The sequence below is a fragment of the Rattus norvegicus genome, chromosome 2 (assembly GCF_021556685.1).
Source record: "Rattus norvegicus strain SHRSP/BbbUtx chromosome 2, alternate assembly SHRSP_T2T, whole genome shotgun sequence".
Taxonomy (NCBI): Eukaryota; Metazoa; Chordata; class Mammalia; order Rodentia; family Muridae; genus Rattus; species Rattus norvegicus.
The window spans coordinates 170,908,117-170,935,437 of record NC_141535.1 but is presented as its reverse complement, the minus strand read 5'-3'; the positions used below and the strand labels follow the sequence as shown (position 1 = coordinate 170,935,437).

The 27,321-nt window shown below is 42.7% G+C and overlaps 1 protein-coding gene across 1 annotated transcript in view; it reads right to left on the bottom strand.

Moving 5' to 3' along the window:
• The window catches only part of Rnf175 (ring finger protein 175), a 52,540-nt gene that overhangs the window by 22,453 nt on the left and 2,766 nt on the right, over window positions 1-27,321 (bottom strand). Inside the window, 2 exon segments of the mRNA XM_087641038.1 lie at window positions 6,848-6,947; window positions 6,949-7,007. Coding sequence (XP_087497164.1) covers window positions 6,848-6,947; window positions 6,949-7,007 — 159 coding nt within the window.

Here is a 27,321-nt window from a genome sequence, read left to right as displayed (position 1 = left end):
GACTCAACATCCTCCTGCCTTAGCTTCTGAAGCGTGGGAATCACGTTGCGTTCCTCAGTTTTCCCTCTGTGATTTTGAATTCTCTGCTTGTTGCAACCCTACCACCACCTACAGTTTGCTTCCTGTTGGAGGTAATGCATTGCCTGCATGATTAAAGTTCCTCATATTATTGAATCAAGCTTTCATTACAATTTTAAAAAGATGCGTTCTTTCCTTATTGTTTACAAGGAAAGTGCTGGTCACACATTGGCATGCCCAGCAAGATGACTTAGTTCACTGAGTTCTGTTTAGAAAGGATTATCTGAACCCATATGGTTTGAATACGGCTTGTGGGCTAGCCTGAGAACCGAGTAATGTAATTTATTTTTATGGTGAATGCCTTTCTGTATTCAAGAAACAGACACACAGAGCCACAGGTCCTGGCACCTACTGCCCAGGTGTCCCGCGCTTCGTCTCGCCAGCAGGAATGACGCGGCACACACAGGATCCTACTACAGAAAAGCTTTAATGCGTCTTGAGAGGGAGAGCATAAGCTTACAATGCGGAGACGCCGAGTGAGGAATAACCGTCCCTTATATAGGAAACTATCCTCGCCTAGGACGTGTCACTCTCTGCCTGGTCGCTGCCAATTATGCCAGATGACGTACCAAAACGTACGTGTCCCTTTGAGTAGGGAAGTTACCAGGCGCCTGCGTATTGCCCTTTTTACTAGGTGCGTTCTGCCATCTTGTAATGGAGTTTGTGAGGACAGCTCCTCACATATGTGAGGACAGCTCCTCGGACAGCTCCTCACATCTCCCCCTTTTCTGTTTTCTTTTTTTTAAGCAAACAGGACACCCAGATATAGGAGGGTGAAGACAGAGGTCATATCCTCGTACAAAGTTGGCGAACCTGTACAAGAGAGATACCCTTAGGCTGTTGTTGGGACCCAGGGCACTCCCGACCCGTCGAACTGCCATTTTTCGAGGGAGGGAAAACTGGGGCAGAAACCCTCATGTAATATGACATGCCTTCCAGGGAGCATATTTGGTAGAACTTCCCTGTGCGATGCTAAGCTTGTCACCCCTCATGGGCTGCTCAAGCCGGACACTCTAATCCTGTGCAATGAACCGAGGTTCTAGGAGTGCAAGAGCTGTCCAGCCGGCGACCTGTTGCTTGAGCATGGTCAACCAGATATCGGCTGACGCTCCTTGTTCAAGGGCTACAAGCACCTGGGCGATCACTACTTTGTCCTTTCTTGTTTGAGATCTCAATTTGCAAAGCAACCAGAGGAGTAACACTAATCCACAGCAGAGGATCACTCCAAAAAGTCCCACTCCCACCCATTCCTTGAAATAAGAGACTGCTGAGGTGATCCAGGACGACAATCCCTCCGTCAAAGACAGGTCCAGTCGGGTAGAATTTTGGAAGAAGAGTGAGGAGGTGCAGGAGTCCCAGTCCCTCCTTGATCACTTGCTGTGATGCTCCGAGTAAGTCGTCCTGGGATCCATATGGGATTTTCATTGTCCTGTGGAAAAACACAGACAGCTCCCCTGGATCTTATTAAAACAGGATCCGGGCCTTTCCATTCATTTGTTAATACATCCTTCCATTTGACTAATTCTTTTGTCCTCTTGGGCTCTGAGCAATGTCGCTCAGCCGCTGTTTGTCCAGCTTCATCAAGATTTAAAAAATTTAAGGTAAAAAGGGCCAGAGCAGTGGCCACTTGGGGTGTTGGGGGGAGTTCTATCATAATTCCCCTTCTTTGTTTTATTAAATATGATTTGAGCGTCCGATGAGCACGCTCTATGATTCCCTGTCGTTGAGGGTTGTAGGGCAGGCCCGTCAGGTGGGTAACCTGCATCTGAGCACAAAACTGATGGAATTTTTGAGATGTGTAGGCGAGGCCATTGTCAGTTTTTACACATTTTGGCTTTCCCCAAGCACTCCATGCTTCAAGGCAGTGCTGAATGACGTGTGTTGTTTTTTCTCCTGTAAGTGGGGTGGCATGTAGAATGCCAGAACATGTGTCTATAGATACATGCACACTGTAATTTTCCAAAAGTAGAATTATGAGTAACATCCATTTGCCAGATTTGCAATGGCTGTATTCCTCTCGGGTTGACCCCGATGTGAGGAACTGGGAGGAACTGGCAGCACTGTTGGCATTGGGTGACTATATCACGTGCCTCTTTTCTAGTTATAGAGAAGCGGCGGCGTAAAGTTTCTGAGGTGACATGGAAATTGCCATGAAAGGCTTTAGCGGCCTCTAAAGGAGAGGCCAGGGCCACAGCTATCATTTGTGTGGCTTTGTCAGCCAAATCATTCTCTGAACTCATTGGGCCAGGGAGTCCAGAATGGGCCCGTATATGAGTAATGTATACAGGGAATCTTCTATTTAATAGGATAATTTGGATTTTTCAGAAAATATCTGCCACCTTACTAGTGGTTTTAATTATACCGGCAGTTTCAAGAATACTAACAGCACTAGCTCGGCCTCCTCCTCTGAGTCTAAGGTTTTATTTTCAGAGCTTTCAGAACTGTCGAGGTTCAGCGCTTCTAGCTCTTTCACAGGGTATAGGCTGGCTCCCCCTCCTGGTTTATGTGTCGAGGAGGAAGTGCTGGAATCTGAAAATTTCAACGCTCCCTTGTCTGCGGACTTACCGGGAGGGCACTTTTTCTTTCTTAGGACGTCTTTTTTCTTGCGCGCGCCCAACCTCTCACTACGTTCGGTTTCTGACAGACTTTCCCGGACTACCTCGAGAGTGGCCTGTCCTTCTACTACTGCTGCCTTACACGTTTCATCCTTTAAACAATTCTTAACCAGCTTCCATATAGCTTTGGTCCCTAGGTGCAGATCCTCTTCCGCCAATTTTCTGTCAAGGTCTTTTCCAAGTTTGTTCCATGAGGCAATCATAAACGAGCCTGAACAGGCAAACCAAGGCGCCACCCTCTCCACCTCCTTCACAAAGTTTTTAAGTGTTCCTCCTCCAATTTTGATGTTCCTCTGCTTTAACACTGTTTCCAAGGCCGTGACCACAGACTGTGAGGATCCCATGATGGGCCAGGAACGCCGGCGGCTTATCTACGTCCGTCTGACAAGGCGTGAGGTGAAAGGGTAGAGACGGACACGCTGCTTTCTTATGTACGGGAGTCTTACATGCGCCTTCCCGGACGGTGCCGCTTATCTACGTCGGCCTTAGCGCGTCCTTGTTCCTCAACAGTCAAAATCGAAGGTAAAAGGGAGCTGCGCGAAGCTCACTTATATACGAGAGACTGAGACGCGCCTTCAGCTGCTGTGATCGTCCTTTTAACAGCGAAAATGGTGAAAACAGAACATAAAGAGTAGGGTGGCTCCCAGGACAAATACTATAGCCTCAACAAATCCTTCCCAAGGCGGTGACAACCCCAGACCAAAGTCCAAGAGAGGGCTGCCTCTCCGAACGTATCTACCTGCAGTTCTGAATCCTCCTTGTCGCCAAGGGATCTCCAAAGGTGCTGACGATGGCGAGGTCTTTCCCGGGTTTTCGGCACCAGATGTCCCGCGCTTCATCTTGCCAGCAGGAACGACGCGGCACACACAGGATCCTACTACAGAAAAGCTTTAATGCGTCTTGAGAGGGAGAGCATAAGCTTACAATGCGGAGACGCCGAGTGAGGAATAACCGTCTCTTATATAGGAAACTATCCTCGCCTAGGACGTGTCACTCTCTGACTGGTCGCTGCCAATTATGCCAGATGACGTACCAAAACGTACGTGTCCCTTTGAGTAGGGAAGTTACCAGGCGCCTGCGTATTGCCCTTTTTACTAGGTGCGTTCTGCCGGATGCCGGTGCCATCTTGTAATGGAGTTTGTGAGGACAGCTCCTCACATATGTGAGGACAGCTCCTCGGACAGCTCCTCACACCCAGGTGCACTCTTGCCCATTGAGAGGCAGGCAATGGTAGAGTCTGTGGAGCAGACACTTGTACCACTGCACACAGTGGCCTGCATTGCATTGGCTTTAGTGACTATGGTGTCTCCAAAGAAGGCCAGAAGGTGGTAGGCTCTTTCCACTAAGAGGTACTTGAGCCAACAGTTACTTTGATCTGCCTGTGCTAAGCAGTTCACGTAATTGGAGAAGCAACTAGTTAAAGTGTTAGGAATGCAAGCAAGAACTGAGAGGCTTCTCCTGGCCCAGCCCCAGCCTCAGGCGGCATCATACAATAGGTTCCTTGGACTCCACACATAATCAGGATCTCCTTAAGCTCAGGCCTACACAGGAGATGTTACTGGCTAACAGCATTTTTAACTGCAAGGCCACTCTGTGCCAAGTGGCATGCTGTTGGAGGCAGAACTTGCAGACTGTCATCTTGGGATTGATCCTGGCTTGGTACAATGGGCCTTGGTCAACTTTTTTTGACAGCTTTTCCCATGGCTGCCTCATTTATAAAGTGATGATGATGGGGTTGGTTCCTAACACTGACCCCGAAGATGTCTGTCTGTGCATCTATGCGTCTGTCTGCCTGTCTATCTATCTATACATATCTATACATATATACATATATGTGTATAATATGTATATACATATTACATATGTATTTATGTGTACATATGTATAACATACATATATTATGTATACAATGAATTTGTATTTAAAAGACTGGGCACATTAAGTCTCAACATGCTGTATCAGTGTCACAAATATATTAAATTATCCCTATACTTATCTCTCTGTTTATTGAGCTACATATTTCCAGGAGCAGTAGAACCCAGAGCTTCTAGGCTACTTGGATTTATTCCAGGTAAGAGACTGTGTTCCTGCCTCATAACAGCCTCTGTATGAAAATATTACCCCACCACCATCCCTCAGCATCTAAATGTCCGATTAATACCAATTAGAACTGTGTTGTGTTAAAAAAATCAATCCATTTCAGCATGTACATCTGTTTCCATCTTTAGTAAAGAGTAGAAGGGAAGGCACACCAAATATTTGCTTTGAGATATTTCATTTGTAAATGTTTGATTCACACATGTAGTTTATGTACCCGTATATCTGGGGATCATGTATATTTGTGGGTGAAAACATTTAAGAAATTCTGCTTCCTAACACAGTGGAAAACTTGACTTTCAGGCAGCACTTGAGATACACCGAGCCTTGTGCAGGGGGAGGTTGACAGGTTTGCTGTGGGCAAGAGACATGGATAGCCTGGTACCCTGGACATCTGAGGTATGTGGGCCACCAAGACTAGCAAAGCAAGTTCTTGTAATTCCTGTAGTGAATTGTGTCTGCACTGGGTGAGCTGATTTGCTTAGGAGCCTGCACTGAGCTAGGGGAATTCACTCTGCAGTGGGAATATAAAATGCTCTCATTGCAATTGTCCTGGTTGTATTCGAGGGCAGAGGGGGTGAACCCAAGTACATTTGGGTTCTGAAACTCAAAGCACTTTGACAATTCTTTTTTTTTTTTTTTTTGGTTCTTTTTTTTCGGAGCTGGGGATCGAACCCAGGGCCTTGCGCTCACTTTGACAATTCTTAAATAGCTTATAGCATTTGGTAGTCAGGAGAGAGGTGGCCGTGTATCTCTTTTTTTACTGACTTTAGAAAGCTTTCTAAGACCTCTGTCTGGCTAGTCTAAATAGTCTCCTGACACTACTCCCAAGGGCTTCCAAATGGGGAATTAATTCTGCAAACCTGCATTCGTGTAACTGATTTTTTTTTTTTTTTTTGAGACAGGTTCATCTGAAACTCTCTGTGTAGCCCAGGCTGGTCTAAAACTCATGTTCTTCCTCAAGAGAAAATTGTCAATGTTACCATCGTGTTTATTTAAGCCTCTCTCACTGTCTACTTCTCCTTTTCCAAGCTAAAACGGAAAACTTACTGTTTTATCTTTCTTAGTGTTTACCAGAGGAACACAAATCCACACACAGAGCAACATCATGAAAATATTTTCCCAAAGTCTAAGATTTTGTTTTCGCCAACAGGGTAAAAATTTGCTACTGTCTCATGACCTCTGCACACTACACACTCTTTCCTCTCCTTACTGCAGGGGTTCCTCAGTGAGGACTAGCACCCCACTCACAGATCAAGGGAGAAAGAGAAAGTCTGTGGGTGTATGAGCCTATGAGGATTCCAGGGAACTGTGTAAACCTCAAGAGGCTAATGGTTGCCCCACGATGTTAAAACCCCACTTATTAGACATGCTTCTGTGTGTTTCTGATGTGTTAGGTAAAGTCAGGTCAGATCCTAAACTTCCAGCCCTTGTTAGTTTTAAAGTGCTTGTGACACAACTAGCAGGAAAGTAAAACAAAATGCTGGGCTAAAAATAATCATGCAAACAGTGCTCTAGAGATTTAAAGAACAAAGTAGTTTCACTTCCTTTCTTCCAGCCACTGCCAACTGAAGTCTGCAGCCATGAACTCGCCAGGAGACAAGTCTGAGCTCCCATTGCACAGGGTATGAGAAACAGCGCCCTGATAGCTAGGGTCTGGATGCATTAATTGCAAAGGTAAAAGAGGATGAAGGGATGGTGGGAAACCTGTAGACACTCCACCGAAGAGGAGAATTAAATGCACTCTAATGTTTCCAGCAAAGAGATGAGCCGGGCATGCTAGTGCAGGCTGTAAAATAGTTTCAGGATCATCTACCTATGTAGGTATTTGGTTCTGTCATTTAAAATACTGGGAAAGATACAAATATTAACTCCAGCTTTGGGAGAGGCTGAGGCAGGAGGATTGTGAGTTTGAGGCATATATATTGTGAATTCTTGTTTTAAACTAAATCAAGAACAATAACAAATGAACAAAACCCAAGACCAACCCAGTAAAAACTTCGGCCTAAATTAAAAGTGAACTAAAAGCGACTGTGAGGAAGGAGTGACTGTAGTACATGCCTTGGTGCTCGCCCTGAAAGCGGTTTCTGGGTAGCTCTGAAGACGATGTAACTCTTAACAAAGGAGAACAGCATTCCCCACACAGAAACCACCAGCATAGAGCTTTTTTGTGAAGAACAAAGGGACGACCCACACCTGCAGCACGATTACCAACCGTCAGGGAAATAAACAGAGTCTTCTTCAGTGATGGGGACCTCGAATGGCACCCCGGTTTGCTATATGATGCTGAACTAGATAGACATCAGCCCAGGGACCTCCATCACTCACTAAATGATTCACACCCTTTCCGGTGGAGAGCAACCTTATCATTGTGCCTTTCCACACCAATGGCCTACCTACCAGCTGTGAGTTAATCCTACAGAAAAGAGAATTGGTACAGTCACCTAAATGATCACGTGGGGCTACTCCAGAATGCCCACCTATGCCTGTTCTTCTCACCTGACTGCTTCAGAGGAAGACACGTAGGGCCTCAACAGTGAAGGGCTTTTGGACAAGCTAGTATCACTATAATTGTGAAACTGGGAGGTCCGCTGTCTGTGCTGCCTCTCTATCCCGCAGGGTGACATAGAGTTCAAGCACAACCTACAGAAGAAAGCACTCTGACAATCACACTGTGTTACAGAGAGCCCAGGAGCTGCTGTTACTAACACATGCCCACGTGAAAGGCCTTAGAGGAAGTGCCGGTGAGGGAATTAGCAGCTTCTGGGATGTCTACCTGGGCCACAGTGAGTTCTACAGCTCACTCTCTTGGCTGTTATGTCCTCTCCCATTCTCCTTCCCCTTTCTCCTCTTTAGCTACTCATGCCCTTTCCAGAAAGCATGATGTATAGACCTCACGCTTTCCTTGTTCTCAGTGTCTCAGTACCACTGACCAGAGTCCAGGTGGCCTACAGAAGGTACATTTAATCTGGCTGCACACTATTGGGGTCAGGACAGACTGAGCTGATCGGCTCTATGTCACTGGCTGCTAGACTTATTTTTGCAACAGTTGTACTTTAAGAGTAAGCCTATTAGCTAGCAACTTTTCTTTCCTTCTTCCTTCCTTTCTTAAAATTAAATTATTTTCATATATTTTATTTATTCACTTTACATCCTGCTCACTGCCCCTCCTCCCAGTTTCCTTCCCATAATCCTATCCTCTCTCTCTACCTCCCCTGGGTATCCTCCTACCCTGGCACATCAAGGCTCTGCAGGGCTGGCTAGGTGCATCCTCTCCCACTGAGGCCAGACAAGGCAGCCCAGCTAGAAGATCATATCCCATGGGCAGGCAACAACTTTAGGGATAGTTCCCATTCACATGAAGACCAAGCTTCACATCTGCTACATATGTGTGGGGAGGCCTGGGTCCAGCCGGTGTATGTTGTTTGGTTGGTGATTCAGTCTCTGGGACCAAAAAGGTTCAAGTTAGTTGACTTTCCTGGTCTTCCTGGAGTTTTTTTGTTTTTGTTTTTGTTTTTGTTTTTTGTTTGTTTGTTTGTTTTGGTTTTTTTTTTGCTTTTGTTTTTGCCAAAGTTGAATCAAGCTTTAATTAGCTACTGCACAAGATGATGGACTCTGGCCAGGTCCATTCCTGGGTTTCCAGAAAACGATGACAAGTCACATTTAGAAGCAGCTTACAAAGGCAAACCTACAAGGTTACATATTTCCCACCAGATCCAATCAGGGAAAGTCAAACATTCTGACCTATGTCCTGCCTACAAATCTCCCACATACCTGTGATCAAGGGCATCGCCTTTGGTTGGAGCAAACAAACTTGTTTAGGGGAGAGAAAACATAGCTTTTTATATCTCATAAACAGTAGCCTCCAGCATTTTAGCAAGAATCTGTCCTTGTACAAGGGGCTTACCAGTTAGGGACTAAACTAGAATTTGCCAATTTCTGTGCTACTTTGTTCTTTCTTTTTTTTATATAATCATTTTAATCTTTGAAATTATAATACAATTACATTATTTCCCCCTTCCCTTTCTTTTTTTTTCTTTCTTTTTTTTTTAATAACTTGAGTATTTCTTATATACATTTCGAGTGTTATTCCCTTTCCCGGATCCGGGCAAACATCCCCCTCCCCCCTCTCCTTCCTTATGGGTGTTCCCCTCCCAACCCTCCCCCCATTGCCGCCCTCCCACCACCAGTCTAGTTCACTGGGGGTTCAGTCTTAGCAGGACCCAGGGCTTCCCCTTCCACTGGTGATCTTACTAGGATATTCATTGCTACCTATGAGGTCAGAGTCCAGGGTCAGTCCATGTATAGTCTTTAGTTAGTGGCTTAGTCCCTGGAAGCTCTGGTTGCTTGGCATTGTTGTACATATGGGGTCTCGAGCCCCTTCAAGCTCTTCCAGTTCTTTCTCTGATTCCTTCAACGGGGGTCCTGTTCTCAGTTCAGTGGTATGCTGCTGGTATTCGCCTCTGTATTTGCTGTATTCTGGCTGTGTCTCTCAGGAGCGATCTACATCCGGCTCCTGTCGGTCTGCACTTCTTTGCTTCATCCATCTTGTCTAATTGGCTGGCTGTATATGTATGGGCCACATGTGGGGCAGGCTCTGAATGGGTGTTCCTTCAGTCTCTGTTTTAATCTTTGCCTCTCTCTTCCCTGCCAAGGGTATTCTTGTTCCCCTTTTAAAGAAGGAGTGAAGCATTCACGTTTTGATCATCCGTCTTGAGTTTCATTTGTTCTAGGCATCTAGGGTAATTCAAGCATTTGGGATAAAAGCCACTTATCAGTGAGTGCATACCATGTATGTCTTTCTGTGATTGGGTTAGCTCACTCAGGATGATGTTTTCCAGTTCAGACCATTTGCCTACGAATTTCATAAAGTCCTTGTTTTTGATAGCTGAGTAATATTCCATTGTGTAGATGTACCACATTTTCTGTATCCATTCCTCTGTTGAAGGGCATCTGGGTTCTTTCCAGCTTCTGGCTATTATAAATAAGGCTGCAATGAACATAGTGGAGCACGTGTCTTTTTTATATGTTGGGGCATCTTTTGGGTATATGCCCAAGAGAGGTATAGCTGGATCCTCAGGCAGTTCAATGTCCAATTTTCTGAGGAACCTCCAGACTGATTTCCAGAATGGTTGTACCAGTTTGCAACCCCACCAACAATGGAGGAGTGTTCCTCTTTCTCCACATCCTCGCCAGCATCTGCTGTCCCCTGAGTTTTTGATCTTAGCCATTCTCACTGGTGTGAGGTGAAATCTCAGGGTTGTTTTGATTTGCATTTCCCTTATGACTAAAGATGTTGAACATTTCTTTAGATGTTTCTCAGCCATTCGGCATTCCTCAGCTGTGAATTCTTTGTTTAGCTCTGAGCCCCATTTTTTAATAGGGTTATTTGTTTCCCTGCGGTCTAACTTCTTGAGTTCTTTGTATATTTTGGATATAAGGCCTCTATCTGTTGTAGGATTGGTAAAGATCTTTTCCCAATCTGTTGGTTGCCGTTTTGTCCTAACCACAGTGTCCTTTGCCTTACAGAAGCTTTGCAGTTTTATGAGATCCCATTTGTCGATTCTTGATCTTAGAGCGTAAGCCATTGGTGTTTTGTTCAGGAAATTTTTTCCAGTGCCCATGTGTTCCAGATGCTTCCCTAGTTTTTCTTCTATTAGTTTGAGTGTGTCTGGTTTGATGTGGAGGTCCTTGATCCACTTGGACTTAAGCTTTGTACAGGGTGATAAGCATGGATCGATCTGCATTCTTCTACATGTTGACCTCCAGTTGAACCAGCACCATTTGCTGAAAATGCTATCTTTTTTCCATTGGATGGTTTTGGCTCCTTTGTCAAAAATCAAGTGACCATAGGTGTGTGGGTTCATTTCTGGGTCTTCAATTCTATTCCATTGGTCTATCTGTCTGTCTCTGTACCAATACCATGCAGTTTTTATCACTATTGCTCTGTAATACTGCTTGAGTTCAGGGATAGTGATTCCCTCTGAAGTCCTTTTATTGTTGAGGATAGCTTTAGCTATCCTGGGTTTTTTGTTATTCCAGATGAATTTGCAAATTGTTCTGTCTAACTCTTTGAAGAATTGGATTGGTATTTTGATGGGGATTGCATTGAATCTGTAGATCGCTTTTGGTAAAATGGCCATTTTTACTATATTAATCCTGCCAATCCATGAGCATGGGAGATCTTTCCATCTTCTGAGGTCTTCTTCAATTTCCTTCTTCAGTGTCTTGAAGTTCTTATTGTACAGATCTTTTACTTGCTTGGTTAAAGTCACACCGAGGTACTTTATATTATTTGGGTCTATTATGAAGGGTGTCGTTTCCCTAATTTCTTTCTCGGCTTGTTTCTCTTTTGTGTGGAGGAAGGCTACTGATTTATTTGAGTTAATTTTATACCCAGCCACTTTGCTGAAGTTGTTTATCAGCTTTAGTAGTTCTCTGGTGGAACTTTTGGGATCACTTAAATATACTATCATATCATCTGCAAATAGTGATATTTTGACTTCTTCTTTTCCGATCTGTATCCCCTTGACCTCCTTTTGTTGTCTGACTGCTCTGGCTAGAACTTCAAGAACTATATTGAATAAGTAGAGAGAGAGTGGGCAGCCTTGTCTAGTCCCTGATTTTAGTGGGATTGCTTCAAGTTTCTCTCCATTTAGTTTAATGTTAGCAACTGGTTTGCTGTATATGGCTTTTACTATGTTCAGGTATGGGCCTTGAATTCCTATTCTTTCCAGGACTTTTATCATGAAGGGGTGTTGAATTTTGTCAAATGCTTTCTCAGTGTCTAATGAAATGATCATGTGGTTTTGTTCTTTCAGTTTGTTTATATAATGGATCACGTTAATGGTTTTCCGTATATTAAACCATCCCTGCATGCCTGGGATGAAGCCTACCTGGTCATGGTGGATGATTGTTTTGATGTGCTCTTGGATTCGGTTTGCCAGAATTTTGTTGAGTATTTTTGCGTCGATATTCATAAGGGAAATTGGTCTGAAGTTCTCTTTCTTTGTTGTGTCTTTGTGTGGTTTAGGTATAAGAGTAATTGTGGCTTCGTAGAAGGTATTCGGTAGTGATCCATCTGTTTCAATTTTGTGGAATAGTTTGGATAATATTGCTATGAGGTCTTCTATGCAGGTTTGATAGGATTCTGCACTAAACCCGTCTGGACCTGGGCTCTTTTTGGTTGGGAGACCTTTAATGACTGCTTCTATTTCCTTAGGAGTTATGGGGTTGTTTAACTGGTTTATCTGTTCCTGATTTAACTTCGGTACCTGGTATCTGTCTAGGAAATTGTCCATTTCCTGAAGATTTTCAAGTTTTGTTGAATATAGGTTTTTATAGTAAGATCTGATGATTTTTTGAATTTCCTCTGAATCTGTTGTTATGTCTCCCTTTTCATTTCTGATTTTGTTAATTTGGACGCACTCCCTGTGTCCTCTCGTTAGTCTGGCTAAGGGTTTATCTATCTTGTTGATTTTCTCAAAGAACCAACTTTTGGTTCTGTTGATTCTTTCTATGGTCCTTTTTGTTTCTACTTGGTTGATTTCAGCTCTGAGTTTGATTATTTCCTGCCTTCTACTCCTCCTGGGTGTATTTGCTTCTTTTTGTTCTAGAGCTTTTAGGTGTGCTGTCAAGCTGCTAACATATGCTGTTTCCTGTTTCTTTCTGCAGGCACTCAGCGCTATGAGTTTTCCTCTTAGCACAGCTTTCATTGTGTCCCATAAGTTTGGGTATGTTGTACCTTCATTTTCATTAAATTCTAAAAAGTTTTTAATTTCTTTCTTTATTTCTTCCTTGACCAGGTTATCATTGAGTAGAGCATTGTTCAATTTCCAAGTATATGTGGGCATTCTTCCTTGATTGTTATTGAAGACCAGTTTTAGGCCGTGGTGGTCCGATAGCACGCATGGGATTATTTCTATCTTTCTGTACCTGTTGAGGCCCGTTTTTTGACCAACTATATGGTCAATTTTGGAGAAAGTACCATGAGGAGCTGAGAAGAAGGTATATCCTTTTGCTTTAGGATAGAATGTTCTATAAATATCCGTTAAGTCCATTTGGCTCATGACTTCTCTTAGTCTGTCTACATCTCTGTTTAATTTCTGTTTCCATGATCTGTCCATTGATGAGAGTGGGGTGTTGAAATCTCCCACTATTATTGTGTGAGGTGCAATGTGTGTTTTGAGCTTTAGTAAGGTTTCTTTTACGTATGTAGGTGCCCTTGTATTTGGGCATAGATATTTAGGATTGAGAGTTCATCTTGGTGGATTTTTCCTTTGATGAATATGAAGTGTCCTTCCTTATCTTTTTTGATGACTTTTAGTTGAAAATTGATTTTATTTGATATTAGAATGGCTACTCCAGCTTGCTTCTTCTGACCATTTGCTTGGAAAATTGTTTTCCAGCCTTTCACTCTGAGGTAATGTCTGTCTTTGTCTCTGAGGTGTGTTTCCTGTAGGCAGTAGAATGCAGGGTCCTCGTTGCGTATCCAGTTTGTTAATCTATGTCTTTTTATTGGGGAGTTGAGGCCATTGATGTTGAGAGATATTAAGGAATAGTGATTATTGCTTCCCGTTATATTCATATTTGGATGTGAGGTTATGTTTGTGTGCTTTCATTCTCTTTCTTTTGTTGCCAAGACGATTATTTTCTTGCTTCTTCTAGGGTATAGCTTGCCTCGTTATGTTGGGCTTTACTATTTATTATCCTTTGTAGTGCTGGATTTGTAGAAAGATATTGTGTAAATTTGGTTTTGTCATGGAATATCTTGGTTTCTCCATCTATGTTAATTGAGAGTTTTGCAGGATACAGTAACCTGGGCTGGCATTTGTGTTCTCTTAGGGTCTGTATGACATCAGTCCAGGATCTTCTGGCCTTCATAGTTTCTGGCGAGAAGTCTGGTGTGATTCTGATAGGTCTGCCTTTATATGTTACTTGACCTTTTTCCCTTACTGCTTTTAATATTCTTTCTTTATTTTGTGCGTTTGGTGTTTTGACTATTATGTGACGGGAGGTGTTTCTTTTCTGGTCCAATCTATTCGGAGTTCTGTAGGCTTCTTGTATGCCTATGGGTATCTCTTTTTTTAGGTTAGGGAAGTTTTCTTCTATGATTTTGTTGAAGATATTTACTGGTCCTTTGAGCTGGGAGTCTTCACTCTCTTCTATACCTATTATCCTTAGGTTTTATCTTCTCATTGAGTCCTGGATTTCCTGTATGTTTTGGACCAGTAGCTTTCTCCGCTTTACATTATCTTTGACAGTTGGGTCAATGATTTCTATGGAATCTTCTGCTCCTGAGATTCTCTCTTCCATCTCTTGTATTCTGTTGGTGAGGCTTGTATCTACAGCTCCTTGTCTCTTCTTTTGGTTTTCTATATCCAGGGTTGTTTCCATGTGTTCTTTCTTGATTGCTTCTATTTCCATTTTTAGTTCCTTCAACTGTTTGATTGTGTTTTCCTGGAATTCTTTCAGGGATTTTTGCGATTCTTTCATGGATTTTTGCGATTCCTCTCTGTAGGCTTCTACTTGTTTATTAATGTTTTCCTGTGTTTACCTAAGGGAGTTCTTCATGTCTTTCTTGAAGTCCTCCAGCATCATGATCAAATATGATTTTGAAACTAGATCTTGCTTTTCTGGTGTGTTTGGATATTCCATGTTTGTTTTGGTGGGAGAATTGGGCTCCGATGATGCCATGTAGTCTTGGTTTCTGTTGCTTGGGTTCCTGTGCTTGCCTCTTGCCATCAGATTATCTCTAGTATTACTTTGTTCTGCTATTTCTGACAGTGGCTAGACTGTCCTATAAGCCTGTGTGTCAGGAGTGCTGTAGACCTGTTTTCCTCTCTTTCAGTCAGTTATGGGGACAGAGTGTTCTGCTTTCGGGCGTGTAGTTTTCCTCTCTACAGGTCTTCAGCTGTTCCTGTGGGCCTGTATCTTGAGTTCACCAGGCAGCTTTCTTGCAGCAGAAAGGTTGGTCTTACCTGTGGTCCCGAGGCTCAAATTCGCTCTCGGGGTGCTGCCCACGGGCTCTCTGCAGATGCAGCAACCAGGAAGACCTGCGCTGCCCCCTCCGGGAGCTTCAGTGCACCAGGGTCCAGATGGCCTTTGGTGTTTTCCTCTGGCGTCCGAGATGTGTATGCAGAGTGCAGTCTCCTGGTTTCCCAGGCGTGTCTGCCTCTGTGAACGTTTAGCTCTCCCTCCCACGGGATTTGGGTGCAGAGAACTGTTTATCCGGTCTGTTTCCTTCAGGTTCCGGCGGTGTCTCAGGCAGGTGTCCTGCCGCTCCTGGGCCCTCCCCCATGGGAGCCCAGAGTCCTTATACAGTTTCCTCTTGGGCCAGGGATGTGGGCAGGGGTGGGCAGTGTTGGTGTCTCTTCTGCTCTGCAGCCTTAGGAGTGCCCACCTGACCAGGCGGTGAGGTCTCTTTCCCACAGGGTCTGGGCTACTTTGTTCTTTCTTTAAGTGAACACCAGGAAGTCCTTCTACTCACAGATATCACATCAGCATTTTCAAAGCTGAAGTCACTATAATATCACTGATAAGAACAACCCGTTTGTTTCTCCATAATTACAGCCCCACAGTTACACATATCCAATTCTTTGGTTCTACTTGGCCTCTTTTCTGAATGACTTAGAGGGAGGCCACCTGAGCCAGTTTGAGTAGGAGAACAGCTCTATATTTGAATCTGTGCTGACTTCAGAGGACAGAGTCTTTCTCCACAGACCTTAAGTCTATCTCAGAGGTAGAAGATGGAGAAGCAGTGAGGGACAGGAGTTTACCAAGCTCCTGAGGCTTTTCCTGCCCTCATCCAGTACTGTTTTGACATCTAGGTATGACCGCAGGCCCACTGATGTATTTAAGTCCAATATGACCTTGGATGGGAACCAGGATATAGAAGGCTATATGGTATGAGCTCCAGGCTACTCCTAACATTGTGGCCTGGGTCGGATAACAGATGTAAATATTAGAGTCTTTCTTGTGGTAATTGTTTGATACATTAGCCATTCATGATCATTGTAGTGTGAGACAACCTTCACCTGAATTGCCTTTAAGCACTTTTAGAAACTGTACATACTGAATGTCATGTAGGACTATTGCAACAGAATGTTTAGGTTAGTATATTGAAAACTATGTGGCAATCAAGTTTTTGGGAGTTGATAGTTATTTCCGATCTTTTAACATGTAAAATATTACATTATTTCTCTTAAAATTTTATACATACACACTGCCTTAGTCCATAGAAATCTTAGTTAAGATTTCTATTGCTGTAAAGAGACACCATGACCATGGCAATTCTTCTGAAGGAAAATTGCCACATACTTGTCATTGTGTTATTTTACCTTACTTTGACTTCCTGGAGTTTTTATCCCCTTCCATGCCCTCAATCCTTCCTCCCTACTCTTCCATAAGAGTCTCCAAGCTCCATCCATCAATTGGCTGTGGGTGTCTGTGTCTGTCTGAGTCAGCTGCTGGGTGGAGGCCCCTAGAAGACGGCGGTGCTAGACTTGTGTGATTGGTGCTTGCCCATGGGATGGGTCTCAAGTTGAGCTGGTTGTAGAAAGCAAACTTGGTAACATAAGACCTTTGGTCTTTTACATTTTTCCAGCATCAACCTCTTATCTACTTAGAATGGTTACAAAGAGCAGCCAGTGAGGTGTCATCTCCAAGTGGGAACAACCACATTATAGGGTTATCTGATGATTCTAGTCCTAGATCTTGGCTTAGCAGTGAAGAACCCCCTACCTGTTCATTTCCAGCAAGGTGGGGAGATCTGTAGAATACATATATATATATATATATATTTATTATCCCAAACACAAAAGAAGAGCTTAGTGGGGAATGTCTGTGACTCTTTTCAATAATGTCTCGGTTGTGATGGTCTGAGGCTGATAAACAAAACCACAGGTCAGGACAGGACTTCAAGGTGTGAGAGAAAAGGCAAACAATGAGGAATTTTGCTGGTTTTTGATTCTCCTTCCCCACTTCCTCCAGCTTCAGAAACAGTATCACTCCAGTTCATTTTTTCAGAAATTTCTAAGGTCTGATTCTTTCACACATAATTGAAAAATATTCATAGAACATAATATGTTTGGAAAGTTTTGATGAAAATATTCATCTGTCTGTATTTTTCAGTAAAAACTTTAGAGAAGAGTAAATATTCTTTATTTTTTGTCTAATTAGTCATTATTAGTCATTAGTCCTCCTTAGTCATAATTGCATTTTTTTGCTCTATTTGTGGGTATGGTCAACATATGTGTGTGTGTGTGTGTGTGTGTGTGTGTGTGTGTGTGTGTGTGTAGGAAGAGGAGGAGGAGGAAATGAACCTTACCTTAGGAAATAGTATAGTTTTCATAAGGGCCTGAGATCACTTGTGAGATAACCAAGACTCAAGATACAGAGATGTTAGTACTCTCATAGTGACTACAGAATTCTGATACTAACAATAAAAATTGTCAACACCTAAAACAAATCACCTATATTTTTGGTCATTTGTTATACATCCTATATTACATATTTTCTGTTTTGTTTAAATATTTATTTATTTATTCATTTATTTATTTAATGTATATGAATACAATGTTTCTCTCTTTAGCAGACACGTTAGAGGAGGCCATCAGATTCCATTACATGTAGACGGTTGTGAACCACCATGTGGTTGCTAGGAATTGAACTCAAGACTTCCAGAGGGGCAGTCAGTGCTCTTAACCATTGAGCTCTCCCTCTCTCCAGGTCTCTATTTTTTGGTTTTAAGGGTTCATTACTTCTGATTTTAAGGGAGAGGGGTGTTTTTCAAAAATCACACCATCTGGTTTTATTTATTGCTTTTTGTAGTCTTCATCTTTCTAAGAATACATTTATCTTTTACATTTCCCCTATAAAAATGAAATTTATAAAAAAGAAAAACCCGAGTCTGTTCATTTAAAAACATGTAAAGATTTATTTTATTATTTTACATGCATGAGTATTTTGCTTGTATATATGTGTGTACACCCCGTACATGCCTTGTGCTTGGAGGTCAGAAGTAGGCATTCGATCCCCTGGAACTGGAGTTACAGGCACTTTTGTGCCATCATGTGAGTGCTGGGAACCTGATCTCTGACCTCAGCAAGGTCTACAGTGGGTCCACTGGGCACCTGCACGCACGTATGCATACCCCTTTTCCATACCAACACATACTTAAAAATAGTAAAAGTGAATCTTAAAAAATAAGAAACCAATTCTAGAAGACCCCAAATATCTGTGTTTGCAATGCCTGGATTTAATCACCAGCAAATAGCAGTGTTCAGGGTGCAGGCATAACCCTTAAAAAGAAGCTACAGAGACTGGGAATGAAAACAGGGCACCAGCATAGTCTAAAGTACGCATATGAAAAAAATAATTTCTTAAACTATCTCTAAATTGTGTATCCAGCACCATATTTTCTCAAGAGAAAGGTTGAAAGCTCACATCATGAATTGAATAATTGTATGAGGAGGTGTTTCAGAAATAAGGATCGCATTTCACAGCAATTTAAAAGATTCTTTATCAATCCCCAACATAGAGCTCCTTGTTTTTAATAGTTACTGCCACGTAAGAAATGTAGGAATGCCGTGTCTCATAAATACACACATGCACTAAGTGAGATGAAGGCATGCACATGCAGAGAAGGACGCCTGGCACGCAGGAGACATTAACAATGCCAGAGGGGTCACCATCTGGGCGTGTGAGGAGAATTCACATCTGCACAACCAGCCGAGGCAGTCTGAACATCTGGATCATATCTTCTCTCCAGCCGCCCACCATAGCTAGAGGAATTTCCTGACAAATCAGATGCTGCCCAAAGGTCCCATGCTTCTTTTCTTGTCTCCGTGAACATAAGTGAATGTCAGATGATCAACAGATCAAATCAAACCAAAGGTACATTTCAGTTCACTTGGACACAAGGATGAACGGGCCAAGAGTATTAAAGGAAACATGTGTGATGCTCGCATTCTCTGCACTGCGGTTCCTCAGCTATTTACAACCATTTGTATGTGCGCATGGTGTGTAGGGGACAGGAGGCTACACAGATGTAAGGGAAGCATTATGGAAATACACGACCCCAGTAAACTCTGGTGCTATCAGTACAAAGGCCCTTACAGAAAGTGTGGACATGAATCCGAGAGAGAAGAATGCATGGGATCTTGGCATACAATGGGCCCCCCTGAGAATGTCGGTTGCCCACACTTCTTCTTCTTCTTTTTTTTTTTATTAACTTGAGTATTTCTTATATACATTTTGAGTGTTATTCCCTTTCTCGGTTTCCGGGCAAACATCCCCCTCCCCCCTCCCCTTCCTTATGGGTGTTCCCCTCCCCACCCTCCCCCCATTGCCGCCCTCCCCCCAACAGTCTAGTTCACTGGGGGTTCAGTCTTAGCAGGACCCAGGGCTTCCCCTTCCACTGGTGCTCTTACTAGGATATTCATTGCTACCTATGAGGTCAGAGTCCAGGGTCAGTCCATGTATAGTCTTTAGGTAGTGGCTTAGTCCCTGGAAGCTCTGGTTGCTTGGCATTGTTGTACATATGGGGTCTCGAGCCCCTTCAAGCTCTTCCAGTTCTTTCTCTGATTCCTTCAACGGGGGTCCTATTCTCAGTTCAGTGGTTTGCTGCTGGCATTCGCCTCTGTGTTTGCTGTATTCTGGCTGTGTCTCTCAGGAGCGATCTACATCCGGCTCCTGTCGGCCTGCACTTCTTTGCTTCATCCATCTTGTCTAATTGGGTGGCTGTATATGTATGGGCCACATGTGGGGCAGGCTCTGAATGGGTGTTCCTTCTGTGTCTGTTTTAATCTTTGCCTCTCTATTCCCTGCCAAGGATATTCTTGTTCCCCTTTTAAAGAAGGAGTGAAGCATTCACATTTTGATCATCCGTCTTGAGTTTCATTTGTTCTAGGCATCTAGGGTAATTCAAGCATTTGGGCTAATAGCCACTTATCAATGAGTGGTTGCCCACACTTCTATCTCAATCAATCCAGATAGTTTAGTTTATCACTTAACTCTTAAAGAAGATCCTGCAATGGTCTATACATAACCATGTCTGTGTAGACCCTCTAACATTATACACATAACTATGTCTGTGTAGACCTTCCATCATTACACACATAACCATGTCTGTGTAGACCCCTCCATCATTACACACATAACCATGTCTGTGTAGACCCTCCATCATTACACACACAACCATGTCTGTGTAGACCCCTCCATCATTACACACATAACCGTGTCTGTGTAGACCCCTCCATCATTACACACATAACCATGTCTGTGTAGACCCTCCATCATTACACACATACCTATGTCTGTGTAGACCCTCCATCATTACACACATAACCATGTCTGTGTAGACCCTCCATCATTACACACATAACTGTGTCTGTGTAGACCCTCCATCATTACACACATAACTGTGTCTGTGTAGACCCTCCATCATTACACACATACCTATGTCTGTGTAGACCCTCCATCATTACACACATACCTATGTCTGTGTAGACCCTCCATCATTACACACATAACCATGTCTGTGTAGACCCTCCGTCATTACACACATACTTATGTCTGTGTAGACCCCTCCATCATTACACACATAACTGTGTCTGTGTAGACCCTCCATCATTACACACATACCTATGTCTGTGTAGACACTCCAACATTACACACATAACTGTGTCTGTGTAGACCCTCCATCATTACACACATAACTATGTCTGTGTTTGTACCTTGCCTCATTTTCAAAAGATTTGAATAGACACACGCATCATTGGCACGATAATAATTTCTAGTGTTTCATGACTGTTAACAGACAGGCTGTTTGATTTGCCATAAGTCATTTGTTTTTGTATTGAGGTAAGTTAATAGTGTATCTGAACTCTGAATTCTGTATAGGAAGTTTTCATGTCCTATTAATTTTATGGGGTCATTGAAGGATTCTTTTTCAAGGAAGATAGTTCTCCTTACTTCCTGAAAATATGAAAAATAGCCTCACATTAAAACAGGTAGAGATAACAGTATTGAAAGGCTTTATGTTTTAATTAAGATCTGTTAAAAGCACTTGGAAATGATTTAACCTTGAAGTTCTGCCAATGTCTACTCTATATTGAGCTTATCATCTTGAGGAAAAAATTACTGGCTGAAAGAGAAAAATTCCAACTTTCAAATGGTTGGTCTATACCATGCTGAAACTGTGGGTTAGGACCTTTTAAACATTTAGTAATATCCCAAACAAAGTAGGGGATTCCCGCCTCCTCACCTACACTTCACATAGAGCAGTACACACACACACACACACACACACACACACACACACACACACACACACACACACACACACATTTGACAGTAGATTGTTATATTTGACAGTAGATTGTTATATTTGACAGTAGATTGTTATATTTGACAGTAGATTGTTTTCTTTGTTTTTTCTTTGTTCTGGACTCTTCAGCTCCTATAGACCACAGAGTATAATCTGGACAAATTAAATGATAACTTTGTATTTTGTAAGTGTGTGTGTGTGTGTGTGTGTGTGTGTGTGTGTGTGTGTGTGTGTGTGTGAGAGAGAGAGAGAGAGAGAGAGAGAGAGAGAGAGAGAGAGAGACATAGGTCTCATATAGCTCAGGGTAGTCTCAAACTTGCTATGTAGCAGACTCTGGCCTTGAGCTCATCCTTCCGCCTCTAGCTCTCCAGTGTTGGGCATGAGGCACCATACCTGTATCAGAAAGTGTTCTGGCTTTGCAAATTCTCTGTCCACTTAATACTTACCCTGAGTTATGCTTGAAAAAATGTGAAAATAATAATACCATCAGAGTATAAACAACCCATGTAAATGATAGTGTCTTCTGCATATAGTTATTTGCCCTCATTAGCCTGTGCTCAGACATTTCTTACTGACTTCATTCTCTTGCTTAGGGTCTGTGCACTCTTGTCCAAGCTGCAAGCCACCCAGCTCCCGGGGGAATCTGTTTGCCTAACTGCACAGCACTGCAGATCTGCGTCAAATTCTTAATCACTACCCACGTGGGAGCTACCTTATTCACTAGTATTCTGTGCTCACACACACTCTCGGATGCCTTCCTTCGGAGCCCACTAACTGCCAGCATGACGTGGAAGAACATTTTCCCACCAACCTCCTTCAGTGCTGCTTCCCACACCCACGATTTCCTCAGATCCTTCTGTTAGAGTCTACGTTCTTCCTTGGATTTCCAATCTTCCTTTTGAGCTTTAAATATTTCTCTCTTTTAAGGTCCACTTTCTGCACCACACAGTTCTTTGGGATTTGACAAATGCGTGTTTTGTATTCATGAATGCAGTATAACACAGATCAATTTTACTGCTCTTAAAAAAACCTCATTCCATCTGTTTATTTCTCCTCTTCCCTATGAAGTGCTCAGTGTTTTACTGAAGAGGTTCATGTTTCTGCATATTCCACATAATTAGAACCATACCATATGCAGCCCTTCGCCAGGGTTTCTTCATGTCTTTGCATAATTTGGGAGCTTCCATTTTTGTTGAATAGTATTTCATTGCATGGATATATAAGTTAGCTCATTTATTCAGAGGTTAAAGAGCACAGGGTTACTTCCAGTTGGGATGATAATCAATTAAGATTCTATCAATGAGCCTATCTATCCGTCCATCTATTCATCTATCTGTTACACACACGCACACACACACACACACACACACACACACACACACACACTTTTGCACTGGGTCTTTTAGTAAATGTAGATTTTAAATAGACCTGAGTGATCACCTAGCATTGATCACGTGGTCAGACCATGTGCAGCCTTTGTGGGAGACTAACAGATACCTTCAGACATTTTGCCTTCTCAGCAAGGAGCGCTCCTCTACTGTCTCTCGGCCGCAGTTGACACTTTCAGCTTCTCGGAAGTCAGCCTTTGTGATAGCACACATCTGCACTTTGTTATCATGCCAGGTTTTACTCTCCCACAACACAGGATGATGTGAGTGGACAGTTTCTTTACCCCATGACACGGGACGACGCATGGAGAGTTTCTTCACATACACTCTTGCTGTCTTCACACCTGTTCTCTTAAGGTGTCCTTCCAGACATCTTGTTACTTTTTAAATTAGTTGTTTGTTGTAGGTTTGTTTTAATTGTGTGTGTGTGTGTGTGTGTGTGTGTGAGAGAGAGAGAGAGAGAGAGAGAGAGAGAGAGAGAGAGAGAGAGAGAGAGAGAGAGATGCATTTGGGAGCCCACAGAGGCCAGAAGAGAACGTTGGAGTCCATGGAACTGGAGTTACAGGCAGCTGTGAGTCACCTGATTTGGGTAGGAACCAAACTCAGGTCCTCTGCAGGAGCTGTAAATGTTCTTAACTGTTGCACTTCCTCTTAAGCCCCAAATTGATTGCTTTTTTTTTTTTATAGTTAAAGTGTATTTTGGATTCAAGTTCATTTCCAAGTACGTGTAAATATTTTCTCAGTCTGAGGTCTGTGTTTTATTTGGTTTTCATTTTCTTTTCAGTATTTTTGACAGGTTATTGATTGATTGATTGATTGACTGACTGACTGATTGTAGAGTTCTTCCTGCATGTATGCTTGCAGGCCAGAAAAGGGCACCAGGCCTCTTTATTTTTGGTCATGAGCCACCATGCGGTTGTTGGGAACTGAACTGAGGACCTCTGGAAGAGCAGCCAGTGCTCTTAACCCCTGAGCCATCTCTCCAGTTCAATAAGATAGTTTTTTAGTTTCTTAAAATAAAATTTCATTTTCATTTATTGGTCAGACCTTTTGATATCAGGCCTAAGAATTCATCACCAAATCCAAGTGGACTAAAGTATTTTTTTCCTATGTTATCTTATGAAAGTCTTGATTTTATATTTAAGTCTAATGCATTTTGAATGTTGTGGAAATAATAGATTTTGTTTCCAGGTTAAATTGTTTGTATACAGAAAGTTGAGCTGGTCCATCTCCAGTTATTGAAAAGTCTAGTCCTTTTCCTTTGAATTGTCTTTGCCTTAGATTTGGATCACTTGACTGTATTTGTGTGGTCCTGTTAGGGGACAGTTTATTCTGGCCGGTAATTGTGTGTTTATTCTTTTTGCTGATGCCACACTGTTGGTGACTGAAGCTTTATAACAAGTACTGAAGTGGGATGGTGTCCACCCTTTGATCACATTCTCTTTCAGTGTTGACTTCCTGTCTTGGTTCCTTCCTTGGTCTTTTGACATAAACGGTGGATTCATTTTGTTAAAACCCATAGGTAGAGCAGCCTGCACAAATTTGGATTGGGCTTTTATTGATTCTAATATGTATGCATGTATGCATATATTAATATTATTATTCAAACTGGGAAGAATTAGCATCTTAACAATATGTAATTTGAACACAAAGCATCTTTCCATTTATTTTAGGGCTTTCGGTTGTCTGCACGTAGATCTTGCACATGCTTTCTTAGGTTGATGCCTACATTTTCTCCATGCCACTGTGAATGGTAGACCTGACCTGGATCACCCACATTCACCTATCTGTGCGACTTTAAGGTGGTGGGTCCCTGTATCCTCAGTTCTCTGACAGGTTCAATAGTTTTTGATGCTCAGTTTGCTCAGGCTGTTTTAAGATGGGAGTGGTGACTTCTAAAGTTTTTACACATTGGAGCAGTAACTGACAGTTTTTCCTTTTTCTTTACATTCTATTATCTTAGATATCAGGAAAATGGCGGCCACTGTGGTTAAAGGAGTGGCCAGAGTCTTTCAACTCCTGAGCTAGCCTGTGTTCTTCCCCTTCATCATCCTCTCCAGTTCCAACGAGTAGTACACCTTTCAACAGTATCCCAGGGAACTGTTCTCCACACAAACAGGGCAGAGTAGAGGGTGTGGCAAGGCGGGACACAAGTGCATGGCTTTCAAAGAGAAATTCATCCAGATGGCCTAATGTAAAATGTAGACCAAAGACCAGTGAGTCACTTTAGTATTACCAAAGCAATAGAAAGGAATTCTTCCATCAGCAGCCTGCTTCAGTGGTATGTATTTACATACGTGTGAGTCATATACATGCCCGATCTGTTTTGTACAGAGTTAACTAATGGCTCTGAACCATCCAGTACCCATGCTAGACATCATTGTTCCAGAACCACACCTCTGTGAGATGTGTCCTTCGGTGTGTCTGCTGTATAGAGAAGGAAGTCAAGGCTCTGGGATATTTAAGGACCTTTCTCTTGATGTGAGAGTAAATGACTAGTGAGGCTGGATTCTATCTGCAACCAATTAACTATACAGCTTTGGCCATTGGGTTTAGACTCTATGAACTACAGTGTACAAGTGGATTCAAAATTAAGTACCACTCCAGGTCACTGGACTAATGTTCAAAAAGGCTCCTTTTGTGGCTATAATAGTAATTTGGGAAGTTTGTATTATTATTACAGTAATTATAAAACTTATAAGGTGATGATTATAGCCATTATAATTGTGTATGCTGTATAATGATATGCTACTAATATACTGGTAGAAGTTGCAGCAGCAAATGATGGAAATAAACTTTATTACATGGCCCTTTATTATATTATATTTTAGAAGATATGGCCATGCATTGTAGATTTTATGGCTCTTTGATATATTGTATTGTAGATGTCATGACCCTCTGTTATATTGTAGATGATGTGGCCTTCTGGTACATTATGTTAAAGAAAAGAGCTAGAAACTTCACAAATCTTATAAATAAGTTCAAGGCTCTTGGTAGCTATGGGAGGTACTATGTGATCTCAGGTCCATAGAAAATATTCAGAAGTGAGACTCTCTTTGGATAGTTACTTAGGATGTCATTGCTATAGCCTCAGGATATTGACTTCCGAGATATAGTCAGTCCTGGTTTCCCCAATGCAGTTCATTTAACACATAATAAAGAAGCAGAGTCTTTAACAAGCTATGGTTGCTTTGAGTAGCACCTCCAGTTCCAGTAGTGGCAGATGTCACCAGTGTCATGCTGTGCCCTGATGACCTGCTCTGGAGATGAATTTTCAAGAAGGGAGGCACAGCACAGAGCAATCAGGGATACATGTGGGAAAGCCAGGCCTTGGTGCTGAATGCCCCTATGAGGGACAGCACCAGTGGAGACATGCAGGAGAATGGTGACTTGACCTGCTCCCTTGGGACAATGCCATTAAGGGACTCATGGCCTACTTAGTTCCTAAGTTAACCCAACAGAATATGGTCACAAGGAGACCTGGCTCTGCACTTGATCATTGTCATACCCCTTTATCAAGGCTCCCAGCATTTTGAAGAGTAAGACAGGATTGCCTCAAGAGAGGCCACAGTCTTAGCCACCCGGTCATCTCCAGGTGGTGACCGTTAGAACCGCAGAGCTCCTTTGGGTTGCCATAAACTAGGAGAGCTGTGTGATGGGAATCAGGGAGTGAGTATGGGGTGATAGAGAGGGTCTGGGGTTACTCCTACAGCACAGGCATCTCCAAGTGTCCAAGTCAGCAAAGTGATCCAGAGAACAGCTTAGAGCTGCTGCCACCAGCAGATAGATGTCAGGGTTGCAAAGCCCGCCGGGACCCATTGTGTCCTTAACTTCAACGGGCACAGGTCCTTAGGAAGAAGCTGACTGATTCTGGCCTACCTGTGTTCCGACACCAGCAACAGCACCACCCTTACTCCTGTAGTAGTGCTACCCATATGTTCAAGGGTATAACCACCTGTGGGTAACCTACCAGGGTTCAAGGAGATGGGGTTTTTATTTTATTTGTTGACAAGATAATGGTGATGTACAATTTTGAAGCATCTGTTAAAAAAACAAAACAAGATTATCTCATTAAAATATCAAAAATCACCCAAACTTAAGAATACTGTCCTGAAAGCTCTTCTAAACCCTGGGCTACATAGGAAATAATGTTTATGATGGAAAAATTAAAATAAAATACTGGTGTAAGACAATCCTTTATCTTTCACAAACAAGTCTCTGACAATAACCAGTTCAAAGTTCATTCCCACACAGTGTCCACAGAGGACCCACTCCTGGCACCGCCATTGCTTTTAGGCTATGTTTGCTGCAAACCAGAGGGTTTCCAAGTGTGGTCTCAGGAGAATCCACACCAGAAACACCTGCGTATTTGGTTCCAATTGAATCAGAAATTCTGTCAATGGAGCCTTGGATCTGGTTGACTTAAGCCATCCAGGGAATTCTGACTGAGGACTGTGAAGGTAAGCTCTCAGGCCACAGGAATCGCAGGGTTCAGTGGACATGCTCTGGTGGGATTGATTTGCAGAAGAGATATCCTGATCTGAGTTGCACATTCCCATGGAGATTCAAACCTTTTGTGGCAAGATGGCAGGCAGCAATATCCATTAGTATTGTTTCCCTCTGGTGAAGCAACGTCAAAGAGCTTCAACTTTTGATCTCTGCTATCCTAAACCTCATTTTCTAGGTTTTTGGCAGAGGCTGTCCATGCACAAAAGGGAAAATGGTAGTTAAGCTAGAGCCTCTCACCTTGGCCTTAGTGACATGAAGGCTAAGCCATTCTTGTTGTGGGAGCTGGCCTACATGGTGGAAGTTT